Source organism: Ambystoma mexicanum, chromosome 2q, assembly GCF_040938575.1.
Source record: "Ambystoma mexicanum isolate Mex_15411 chromosome 2q, UKY_AmexF1_1, whole genome shotgun sequence".
Taxonomy (NCBI): domain Eukaryota; kingdom Metazoa; phylum Chordata; class Amphibia; order Caudata; family Ambystomatidae; genus Ambystoma; species Ambystoma mexicanum.
Genome location: NC_090924.1, coordinates 1,005,915,563 through 1,005,928,909, shown reverse-complemented (window position 1 = coordinate 1,005,928,909; position 13,347 = coordinate 1,005,915,563). Strand labels below are relative to the sequence as shown.

Genomic DNA, 13,347 nt, shown 5'->3' with positions numbered 1-13,347 from the left:
CATATCCTGGGGCCGTCGGATTCGGTCACGACCAACACTCTTACTGCCAACTCGAAGGTATTGCCTGTTGATCAGTTGTTTACTTGTGAGTGTTACTAGCCGTCCTCTGTGGATGGAACGCTCGGTTTCGTTTAGCTACATACCTTGGTCACCTTGCTTCTCGGTCTTTGAGATCCTTCCATACTGGGGTATCCTGTTTCTGGGAACGCACGAGACTAGATACTATGCCATGAACAACCTCTTTAAGTTCTAGTCACCGACTTTTTCTTAGCTTCTGGAAATATATGGGGCACACTGTGGATATTTCGTTTCGTCTCTCAGCACTGGGCTTCCTTCACCCAGACTCCTCTTCATATGTTTTTTATGCGACACTAGTCTCGCGATTTGCTAAGCCCAAGCACAGATCCTGCTTTTATAGTGAGCTACTACTTAGCGCTCATTTGGATGTTTTTTCTATATCCTAGGTAGGGACGACCCTCAGTCCTACACCGCCTACTACCTTTCGAGTAGAGAGCACCCACAGGCATCAGTGGAGGTATTTATTCCCCTCTATTTAGATACCTTGGTTCATGTATTTTGAACATGCAACAATAATGGCTAATTTTAAGCTTATGTTTTGCGCTTTTTTTGTCTTTTACTTTGCAGATGCTACGAATACTTCAAATATCATTATTTCTTTTTTGAATGTTGTCTTGGTTACGTGGTCACCTGTATACCTCCTGATGAATGTTCCATAATAACTGTAGGAACTGAAACATGTCGAGCTAATACTCTGTATTGTCACCAGAGTTACCAAGTTGTTGACATACTAATTCTAATTACTGTAGGGTATGTTGCACTATTTGTAAAGCGTATCTCCTGATGTTGAGTGTATCCCTGTTTTTTGATACACTGTCAATGAGCTAATCCTAGCTTATCACGTAACGACTGTTTGATTTGTGTTAAAATGTTTATGAATTGTATGTATTGTGGACCACACTATTTAATCACTTTTTAGGTCGTAATTCTATTAAATCTGATGTTTATCATTTTAACTACGACTGGTCCCTTTGTGGTTCTCCTACTATGGGAGCTCTTTATATGTGTGGCATCTACATTATAGCTCTGTCTCCTCTTTAAAAACGGAGTGGTCATTCCCACTGCTGTACGCATTTCCTCCAGTCCCCGTCATCCTGCAAGTACTGCGGAGGTTACGGAGGTTCGGTTCCCGGATGATCCTCATTGCTGCGGCGTGGTCCCGGAGGACGTGGTACCCGGACCATCTCGACTTGTCTATCTGCCCTCCACGTCGTCTTCCCTACCGAGACGATCTGCTCTCACGGGAGGGAGGTCAGGTTCTCCATCCAGAGGTCAGATCCCTCAACCTTCACGCTTGGTTTCTGAAAGGTTGAAGTATTAGGATTGGGACATCCCTGAAGACGTGATGGAGGTGTTGCTCTCGGCCAGACGGCCCGCAACTAAGTCCCTGTACCGTTGCCGTAAGTTCTGCGACTGGTGAAGGGTTGAGAATGTGGATCGTTTTGCATGTGACATTCCCATGGTTCTGTCTTTTTTTTCTTTCTTTGGCCCACAGGGGCCTTCAAGTGGGTACCATTAAAGGTTACCTGGCGGCGCTGTCCATATTTAAGCGCTCGTCTGAAGAGTGTTCCTATTTTAAAATTCCTTTAATTTCTAAAAGGGCTCATATGTTCCCTCCGTCACCTTTCCAGGTGCCCGGTTGGGATTTGAACCTTGTTATCAAGTTTCTGATGGGTGCTCTGTTTGAGCCTTTGCATTCATGCCCTTTGAGACTGTTAACTCTTAAAACTGTATTTTTAGTTGCGGTCACTTTCGCTCGCTGAGTGAGTGAGTTACAGGCAATTTCAGTTAAGCCACCCTTCACTGTGTTTCATAAGGACGGGGTTGTCCTTAGAGTTCATCCTTCTTTTCTTCCGAAGGTGGTGTTGGAATTTCATTTAGGCCAGAAGGTTGTTCTTCTGGCATTGTATCCTCCTCAACATCCTGGTAAGGAAGAGGAGAGGCTTCATAGGCTTGATCCTAGGAGAGCGTTAAGCTTTTATATTTCATGCATGTCCCGGGTCAGAGTGGCCGATCAGCTCTTCATTGGTTACGCTGGAAAGCGTTTGGGACAGGCTGTGACGAAACAGACTTTGTCTCGCTGGATTATTTTGGCCATCTCTGAGTGTTACCGCTTGGCGGGTAAGGACCCACCGTTCGGCTTACGGGCACATTCTACAAGGGGTATGGCTGCATCTACTGCCCTGCAGAGGGGTGTTCTATTCGTAACATCTGTGATGCAGCCACCTGGGCTTCGGTACATACTTTTTTACGTCACTACTCCCTCGATTCCTTCCGGGGGCAGGATCTGGCCTCTGGCAAGGCGGTCCTTTACTCCGCAATTTGATTGGGCAGGTTACATTTCTGTTTTCTAAATTCTTTTCCCACCTCCTTGCATTGGTACTGCTTTGGGGGTCTGTCATAGATATGGAATACGTCGGAGGACCCAATCCCCTCGAAGAACAAGTTACTCTTACCTGGTAACATTCTTTCGATGGGATGGTCAGATGACGTATTCCATATCGCTCCCTCCCTACTTCCCCGCTACAGAATTTCTTATGCGATTGCAGCTTACGTTTCCGCGAGGCTTTGTGTGTCAGGTTCTGGGAAAAAACTACAACTGAGGCTACGGTCGTTGTGCGTCCTACTTATAACATCCAGTGACGTCGGCCGTAGGAGGAGGTCCTCGAGGGCGCCGTATTGACGTCATCGACGCAGACACCGAAGAGTTTCCGAAGCAGCACAGCTGTGGTGATTACTGTCATAGATATGGAATACGTCGTCGGACCATCCCATCGAAAGAACGTTACCAGGTAAGAGTATCTTGTTCTTTTCCACCAATCACTTTAATATTACCATCCTCCCATCTGCCTCCACTGTAGAGTGCAGTAGCTGAAACGGTACATGCGGTGCCACCCAGGTGATTACCCCTCATACACCGAGTATGTTGCCCCCACAACAGTCCCTCTCCACTTCTTCCGTACCATCTCCAGTTTTTCTTGCGTTAGATGGGTCTCTTGCAACAATGCTATGTCTATTTACTGCCTTCGCAAATACATCCTAACCTTATTTCTTTTTAAATAACTATTGAGCCCTCACATTCCAGGTGACTACTGTACGGTCTTCCATAGCATATCCGGGTCTCTCCCCCCTCCATCCCCAAGTGCCCACCAGTTCCATCAGGTCTCAGTTATTCCCTTTATTTGTGTAGGCTTGTTCCCCAATACAAACCTCTCCTAACTACTAACTGTACCCCAACTCCCCATCCTCCTCCCTTCCCAACCCCATCACACTCCCCAACTCTTCCCCAACTTCCCTTTGCCCTCCCTCCCTTGCCCCAACACACCCTGCTTCCCCAACTGTTGCCCGGCTCCATCCCTGGATCTCAGGCACCCCCGCATCTAGCCCTTTCTGGCAGTTTCCTTGCTTGCGGCTCAGCAGGGAGATGTCACCCTAGTGGCGGTCCTCCTAATCTAACTCTCGGGAGTAGGCCGTCTCCGTCTCTTGCTCCTTATTCAGAAATCAGGCTAATCGCACCTTCCGCTATCCTCCTTATATTACACATTCAATATTTCAGTCCAACGTGTTCAAACGTCTCATTACAGCGACCCATCACCCCACGTCGTTCATACACCAGTCATAGCTACTAGGTCACTTATCATATTTCTCTCGACGCTGCTCCTCGTCCTGCTCCGGACAGCCATGTGCATCTAACCACGTCACTGCGTCTTCCGGGGTATCAAAGAAGTGCGTTTTGTCTTTGTGGAGAACCTTGAGTTTTGCCGGGTACAACAACTTCTATTTAAATCCGGTTGTGCGCAGTCTTCCCTTAATCGCTACATAGCTATAGCGTTGTCTCTGAACTAGCATAGTGTAATCAGGATATGCGGTAATGGTGGCAGACACTCTTTTTATCGTCCCTCCTTTCCTGAAGAACTCCAAGATCTTTTCCCTGTCTCTGTAATTCAGGATCTTCGCTATAATTGCTCTTGGAGGGTCTCCAGGTCGCGGCTTCCTAATTAGAGTCCTGTGTGCACATTCAACCGCAAATCCTTGGGAGAGCTTATTTGCACCTATCTCTTGTATGATCATGTTTTCCACATAGTTAGTTGGGTCTTGGCCTTCTTCCCCTTCCGGCAGACCGACTACCCGTATATTATTGTCTCGCTCTTCCTTCTGCTTCCTCTGCTTGATTGAACAGTTTGGCTACCTGCTGCTTCAGTATGTGGATTGCCTTGATGTTGTCCTTGCTAGTATCTGTGTTGATTTTCAGAACACTTCCCCGGCCACTTGTCCTTTTCAGCCAGTGCTCTTACATCTTGACCTCCACTCCAACCGCATCTATTTTCGTTTCTAGTGCAGTCCTCAATTCCGCTATCGTCGTCCCCCACGTGGGTTTCAGTTCCGTTATGGCTGTTAAAATCATTTGGTTTTCGCTTGACGTTGTCACTCCTGCTGTTTAGCAAAAATATCCATTGTGGGCTGTTTGCCTTTGGCCTTGCCCCCGCTCACCGACATTTCCGTCTTCTTATTAGCTCTCAGGATTGGTGCACAAGCCGTGATCCGGTCTATGTTCTTCCGCAGTCTTCCGCCTGGTTGAGGCTTTCGCACGATGTGTCCCACCTCTTTCCCTGTTGTCCTTTGGGAGTCACTTCTCCGCTATGCCGGGTGCTTGCTTGCCTGCTCTTATCGCTATTATTTACGTTAATAGCCCAAAGTCCCAATGCTGCTGCTATCAGTTTGCGGGTCACTTTCCAGCACTTTTCGTTGCGCTGTGTGGCAATGTTGGCACCCCCGCCTTCCGGCACTGCGATTGGGTTGGGCTACAGGAGTTCTTTTTAAATCCGCTTTATGTAGACACTCCGCACCCATGCCCTGTGGGGTCCATGTGCAGCTCCCTGTTGTCCTAGCCACACGTTGCCTCAGCCCGCCCTTTTTTGCGCATCTTTGCCTCCTCTGCAGTGCGCCTTTTCAGCAGCCCGGTTGCATCTTCATCTTGCTACGTGCCTGCTCTGGGCGCAGTACACGGCTGTCACTCTGTCTTTATGTCCTCTTGGTTTGATAAGGTATCTGCACCAGCCGCGTCAGCCTTCCATCCAGGCCCCTGGCATCCGTGTCTAGAGGAGGTCCGGGGTGCGCAAAGCAGCTTATATTCACGCTTGCATTATCTTTGAGCACACTCATGGCCACAGGGTGCTCTTACCCAGTCACCTCAGCCCGGGCGCTCCAGGACAGTATTTGTAATGAATGTCTCATGTGCGGTGTATGGAAGTGAATGCTCCAAGGGCATTTCAGTCACGTGGAACCAGATTGTCTATGGCAAACCTTTCAATCCTGGGAGACACACCATCATCAGCAGGAATAGTTTCCTCTTGCCTCAGCCAGCCCTTCGGTGCACTCCAGTATCTTTTATGCAGTGTCTGATCTTGATGGCGTCATGTATATACTTGGTTCCCCACGCATGGCTGCACATGCGTCCCATGCAAGAGTGGCTCAACAGCCAGTGGTGTCAGGCCAGCGGACAATGGGAAGATCTGTTAGTTGTCTCGCCAGCCCTCATTCTCTCTCTGCAGTGGTGGTCAAGAGAAAACCTATTGAAGGGGAAGACCTTCACCACACCTGCCGTGGAAGCCACTCTTACGACAGACGCATCTCTCACAGGGTGGGGGGCTCACCTGCTTCAGCAGACATCACACGGAGTGTGATCCCCTCAAGTAGCGTCCAACCATATAAATTTACTGGAGCTACTAGCGGTGTTCAAAGCATTGAAAGCCTTTCAGGTGCAACTGCAAGGGAAGACAGTGCTGATCTTAACCAACAGCACTACAGCAATGTATTACCTGAACAAACAGGGGGGGCACTCGCGCTCCAGGGCTATGCAAGCTGTCCCAAAACATTTGAATATGGGCTCTCAAACACAAGATGTTTTTGTTGTCCCCACATGTTCCAGGGCAACTCAATCTTCTGGCAGATGTACTCAGCAGAGATTTTCGTCTGCCAGAAGAATACGAATTTTTGCACGAAAACATTGTGTCCAACGTCTTCGTAGAATGGGATTTTCCAGAGATCGACCTGTTCACTACTGAGGAGAACGCCCAATGCCAAGACTACGCCTCCAGGTACCCCCAGATCCGATCCAAGGGGAACGGTCTCTGGATAACTTAGTCAGGGGAATTTGTCTAAGCTTCCCCCTCCCCCCCAACTCCCCTTCTCAACAAGATAGTGTACAAGATGTACCAGGAACCAGTTACCATGATACTGGTGCCCCCCATGTTGGCCTGCCAACCCTGGTTCGCTCACCTAATAGAAATGTCCCTCTCCCCACCAGTCAAGCTGCCCTGCCCGTACAACATGTCTCAGGGCAAGGGGGGAGACCCTACACCCATGCCCACAAACTCTGAACTTGGCAGCCTGGCTCCTCAGATCATAGAGTTTGGACACCTGCAACTCCCTCAGAGATGCATGGACATACTCAGGGAAGCGAGGAAACCTAATACATGTTATTGCTATGCCAGCAAATGGAAACATTTTGTCATCTGGTGCAATTCAAAGGGCGTCAATCCCATCGATTGCTCATCCTCACACATTGTGTTGTATCTAACCTACCTGTTGGACTCTGGGTTAGTCTTCAATTCCCTAAAGGTTCATCTGGCTGCTCTGTCAGCCTACACCACATCACAACAAAAAGTATTGTGGTGGAAAATACCAGTAATTAAAGCCTTTATGGAAGGGGTTAAGAGGATTTATCCTCCCATCTCTCACCCCCTGGATGGGATCTGAATGTGGTTTTGACCAGGCTCATGGGAGCTCCCTTCGAGCCTATGCATAAAGCAAGTCTGAAAGACCTGACTTATAAGACAGCCTTCCTAGTGGCTATCACTTCTATCAGAAGGGTTAGCGAACTACAGGCTCTTTCTGTTTGACCCCTTTGTTACAGTCCACAAAGATAAGGTAGTTCTGCGCACACATCCCAGGTTTGCGCCCAAATTCATTTCGGAGTACCATGTGAACCAGTCAATCGAACTACCCACTTTCTTCCAGAACCCTACTAACATGGCCGAAAGAAGCCTTCACACACTAGACGTGCGCAGGGCAGCCATGTTTTACCTGGAAAGAACTAAACCACTAAGGATGACTAAACAATTCTTCATTTCAGTGGCAGCTGATGGAGAAGGGGATCCCGTCTCTAAATCGGCTATCTCAAGGTGGATTGTCAAATGCATCACACTGTTACACTCTTGCTAAGAGAGAACTGGCCTTCAAGCCTAGAGCACACTCTACTCGAGGCACTGGGGCATCCATAGCATTCATTGGAAATGTTCCTCTTGAGTCCATTTGCAAAGCGGCAACCTGGAGTTCTGTACACACCTTTACAAAACACTATTGCCAAGACACTTCTATGTCTGATTCTCAGGTGGGACAAGCAGTACTAAGACATCTTTTCTCTACTGTTCCTTCTCACAACCCCCCTCCAACTCCGGGTACTGCTTGCTAGTCTATGCACAGCATGTGATTCTAAGCAGATTGACAAGCATCAGAAGACATGAATTACTCACTGTAATAGCATTTCTGATGATTGTATCTGCTTAGATTCACATGCGCCCTCCCTAACTCCCCGTTCTGGGTGGAAGGAACATAGACGTCTTACTACTTTCTCTCTTTATGTACTCACTATAGCCCTGGACTCCCTCACGCGCAGAGAAAATACAATCGGAGGGAACTCTGCGCGTGAGGGATTTTGGGTACTACACACGTCACGATAGGGATAATGTTACAGACACGCCTATGCAGACGTCCCCTTTTGGTCCCCGAAAGACAAGATGCAATACTCTGCGGTTAGCACTGGATGTCGGACCATATGCACAGCATGTGAATCTAAGCAGATACAATCATCAGAAATGCTATTACGGTGAGTAATGCATGTCATAATTATGCAGTAATCAGTGTAGAGGTGAAGCAGTTAATGTAGGCAACCAACGTGCGAAGTACTGTTGGACAACATTAGCTCTCGCTATGCAATAGGTAATCTAGCTATGCAACTAATCTGGGCAGCGAAGGGTGTAGTAAAGTTGGCCGACAATTAGTCTTCATGTGAAATAAGTAATCTAGCTACGTAATAGTTAATCTAGGAGGGAGTCTGTTTATCTGGGATAGCCAAAAGCAAAGGGATTGAGTCATTGGCCCAATTCTGGATGTAGATTGACCAGCATGATATGTGCTGGCAGGAGCAGGGCTTGGGCAACGCAGTGAACATTCGAACTGGTGTCAAACTTTGCCCCTCTACAGCTGCTCTAGCAAACTGGTATGTGTTAAGTTTCAGATCACATGTGCGGCGCAGTGGGAGCAAATTGGGAGTGAAGGAAGAAGCAGGGAAGGCAAGTAAAGAGTGCTGCGGGAGGTGAGGGAAAGGCACAGGCTTCCCTTTCCCTTCTAATGCTGAAACGTAGGCCCAGAAACAAGCACACACTCACCTGACAGTCCAAACATGTCGGATTTCTGTAGCAAGTGAAGTAACCAGTGAAGAATGTGTTCCAAAACACACGCACGCTTCCTTTTTGGATCACATGTCCCTCAATGGGAGCCTGGATGGATGGATGGATGGATGGATGGATGGATGGATGGATGGATGGATGGATGGATGGATGGATGGATGGATAAAAGAATTAAAGGTAAATGCATGGGGAGACAAGAGAAAAGACAAAAAGGAACAGATTACCTTTGAGCGTTGGAAAATAGTCTCAAAGGAGCACGCACTCACTTGAGGGTCCAAACACTTCAAATTTGCAAACATGAAGTGGTGGATATTTGAGAACACCTGTGTGGTGCTGCGTACCCTGGTCCGTTAAGATGTGGCTTTTACCTTAATAACATGTATTTAAGAAATCAATTCTGTGGGCCTTCCATTGCCCCAGCTGCCTTGTTTACTTGCTAGTTGCTTTAGTTGCTAGTTAGTATCTCGTTGTCCTTCTCTTTATTTATTGTTCTCCAGGTAACGTTTGCAAGAAAACAATCATGTGATCAGGCATTGTCATATCCTGTAACACACATGTCTTTTATGTGACTAGTCAGTGGAAAATGCTTGAAACAAACACAAAGCTTCTCTTGAGACTCTTTAACTCTTGTCCCTGGCAATTGGCATTTTAATAATTATCATTCTTGCATCCTTAGACCCAAACTGGGTTTAAACGTGTGCATTGGAGAAGTAAAGATCTTAGAAATATTGTTTTAAAAAAAGATATAACAAACTTGTTTATTTGAGCCCATAGCAATATCTTTGCATGGTAATCGGTAGCAAAAATGCTAGAACATGCTTTTAAAAAATAAATGTTTTTATTTTTTGTAGGAAATTCAGCTTTGTACCTCTTTGAATGTTATGACACAAGAACAGAAAGCTGGCACTCCAAGCCAAGTATGCTGACTCAGCGGTGCAGTCATGGGATGGTGGAGGCAAACGGACTAATATATGTTTGTGGTGGCAGTTTAGGAAACAATGTTTCGGGACGGGTGCTGAGTTCTTGTGAAGTATACGACCCAGCAACAGAAACGTAGGTCATCCTCATTCAATGAATTTTTGTTTAAAATATGTGTTTAAGATTGATCTGTGTCAATGGTATTCAACAGTTATCGTAAAGTGGGTGCAGTGGCAATAGGGAACAATTTGTTGTGTTAACTAGTAAATGTAACATCGAGCTCTGTAATTTCACTGCTAATTTCATTTTTCCAGCATTTTTTACATAGTTGTATTGTTCTATCATTGAATGCAATTTACAAAGGTACAAATATTCTATAAAAAAGCAGAAATATTGTCAATTAGTAGGAAGATCATGAAAAACCTCATGCATAAGATATCCGTATTCTGCTATCACCTTAAAGGAATAGTTTCCTCTAAAATGTTATTGTCCCAAAAGATGGGCAATAATCAAAAACATATATTAAACATCTTTTTAAAGAAAGATCCTATGTAAACTTTTGAGCAAACGAGGCTCAATGGGAGCATCCATTTTGTCATTTAAAGCAGCCTCCTCTGTTCATGTTAAGCTCTGCCATGGCGGCACTAATCGCCTACTGGGAGCTTTTGCTTACTGCAGCCAGACCAGAGCTGAACATGAAGGAGGCTGCCTTCATTTTCATTTTACATTTTCGGTGCTGCCCAAGCCCAGGGAAGCACAGAAAACGTAAAATGAAAGGCAGAGTAATTATGAATACTTCGCCGGCTGCCGGCAGAGTTTTCATAATTGCTCCACTTTCTTTTCTAGTTTTCCATGCGGGAAACTAGAAAAGAAAGTGGTAGCAATTATGAAAACTCTGCCGGATGCCGGTGAAGTATTCATAATTGCCTGGACTTGCCTACAAGCAAAGGCGCAGTAATTATAAATACAATGTTGTATTTATGATTGCCGTGGTTAGAAAACCACGAAATAATAAATACAACAAGGTTGTATTTATGATTGCGGTGGCTTCAGCTTTGAGTCTCCTGGGCTCCCCCGGGTTGATGAATACAACGCTATAAATGCTGTGTTTTTCTTCCGGGGGAGCCAGGGAAACTTTGAAAGAAAACCACGGCAATCATAAATACAACCCAGTTGTATTTATAATTGCAGTGATTTATTAAGAAAAAAGAAATAAGCACTTACCTGCATGCAGCCTTCCTGCTTGCATTCTCTGCTCTCTGGAAATAATGAAGCAAAAGCCACCCAGTGGTAGCTTTTGTTTATTACATCTGGCTGGCTTTTGCTTCATTAGTGCCGCAAAGGCAGAGCATAACAGGAGCACAGGAGGCTCGTCCATTTCGCAAAATGGATGCCTCCTAGTGCTTGAAATGTGTGACTTTGAGCCTCATTTGCTCAAAAGTTTACATAGGAACTTTCTTTAAAAATATTTTTTATATATATTTTTGATCATGGCCCATCTTTTGAGCCAATAACATTTTAGATTGAACTATCGCTTTAACACAGAGCATGGTGAAGGTTAAAAAGAATTGTGTAAGGAGTTTTTATATAATATTTCCTAATAAACTTCAAACACTTCTGTAAAAAACGTAGGCACATTGTAGATATATTTTTCAGTGCATGTCAAAAATCAAACTGACCAATTCTGATATATTTGGACCTCGATTGGAAAAACCCATGTTAAAAGCTGTACAAAAAGCAATTAAAACAATCTTTTTTTAAAATATGAATCTGTCCATGAAACATTCTGAAATGTCAGTACATTTCGGCGTCTTAGACCCCAATGTGGAACATTTCAGAATGTTTCATGGACGGATTCATATTTAAAAAATAACCAAACACTTATGCTTTCACACTATCTTATAACATGTGCTCTTATGCTCAACACACTTGCACCGTGTGCTTGTACGCCACATGCTCATTTGCTATGCACTCTTAGGCCATGTGCGCTTGTACGCCCTGCCCTCGTACAACATGCACCAATATTCGATATGCACATACACCGGACACTGATGAGCCTCAGGTTCGCATAAGAAACGCTCATACACGACTGAAGCCAGACACTCACACACCATAGTCATATGCTCATTCGCGCCATACTGTCAAGCCGTATGACCGCGTGCTGTAAACTTGACACTCTTTCACCACATACTCATATGCCAGACGCTCAAATGCCATGGTCTTTTATGCCGTACAGCATAAATGCCAACATTCCGATGCACCAAGGAGGGAGATTGCTAAAGATAAATCGGGAGACAACAATTTCCCTATAGGAATGCATTGGGGAAAAATTATTTTAGGCGGGAGAACGTGAAAAATAGCTGTATTTTTCACTGAAAAATCAGGAGTCTCCCGTCCAAATTGTGAGGGTTGGCATGTATGCATACAGGGTTCGAATGTACTAATCGGCGCCTGGCCAACTTTTTTTCAGTGTTCTGAGGTGCTAAAACTGTCGTATTTCAGTGCATTCTTTACAATTAGCCACTAGATGGTAGTAAAGTTACGAGAACACTGAAAAGCATAGGCTTGCCATGGATCTGTGTGATGGTGCCTGAAACCTGCTTGTTAAGCACCACTGCTACTGGATTCGACAACAGCCTTCCTCTGCTGAAGCAAGAGTTGCCTGTCCTTCACTTTTGCTTAATTTACTTATGCATTGCCCCACCAAATGTTAAAGGGGTTGTTTTTCTGTGCCCATGGGATGTTGATACTAACACGTTCCTGGTGTACCAAATTGCCCGCCATCAAAGTGCAGTGGCGGGCCTCGAATCTTCAAAAACAAAGATATGTACCCCTCTACCATAATGTGGGATATTGTGACCGATTCCAATGTGCCCCACTGCATCACTTTACAAATGGTTAAAGAAACAGCCCAAAATGGATGCGCTGACTCATGTACGCGCCAGAATCTTGAAACTGCGTTTGAGTCACAACCAAGAAAAGGCTGCACACCCTGCCACACATAGTCAGGGGGGTGAAAACAGAGTTCTCACTGCAGGAGCATGCCAGTGGGCTCTGCCACATTCCACCTGGAGCAAAGCAGCAGAATTGTGCTGAAAACCGAAAATGTCTTTTAAAATGTTAGCTTTGCAACCGTGACTCCGAGGAACCGGGCCTCATTGACTGACAGCTCTATCAATTCTATCTAATGAAAAAGCAAACCAGGAACATTTGTTTTCACTTCCACAGAAAAAACGCAGCTAACTTTGCAATGAGCAACAGAATCAGCTGTGCAGAGAGAAACTCTAAATAAAGTCAGGATACATGTATCCAGACTGCAAACAATCCCAGCACTCAAGAGAAGATCTGGTGCTGAATAGAATGTGTATGTGCTGCATAGGAAAATGAAATTAGTCATGTGCTTTTCCATGAAGAAAGTGCAAAATCGCCTGTTGTGAAAGCATGTTTTTGTTTAAAGGCTCAATTCTTTAAGGATGTCAAAGGATCGCTAATGTAAAAATCTACCTATAAACTGTGTTCATTTTAGATGTGTAATGAAAGTTTTAGGTGAAACTTAAAGTTAAACATTGCTACCTCACAGCCAGTCTGGAGTTAATTAACTATTTAAAAACAAATTATGCTCGGACAGTCCTTGGCCTGGGAAAGGTTGACACTTCACTGCTGTCAGGAAAGGCTAATTGCTGTGGGGAGGCCTTGCATACCCATGACAAAGGACCTCATCAGACTTTCGTCTGGGCCCCAGGCAAAGACAATGGGAGGCTTCAACACTCATCCCTCCAGTGGAGGGGCAGGAGCTCCAATCTCCGGGAAGAGCCTTCTCATTGAACTTCAAAGGGCTTGCCATTTGCTCACACTTGGGAAGCAAGAAAAAAAACCTGAC

General features: G+C 45.4%; 1 protein-coding gene across 1 annotated transcript in view; it reads left to right on the top strand.

Annotated features, from left to right (window-relative positions):
- The window catches only part of KLHL7 (kelch like family member 7), a gene marked incomplete in the record, with an annotated part of 773,580 nt that overhangs the window by 563,716 nt on the left and 196,517 nt on the right, over positions 1–13,347 (top strand). Inside the window, 1 exon segment of the mRNA XM_069648328.1 lies at positions 9,401–9,602. Coding sequence (XP_069504429.1) covers positions 9,401–9,602 — 202 coding nt within the window.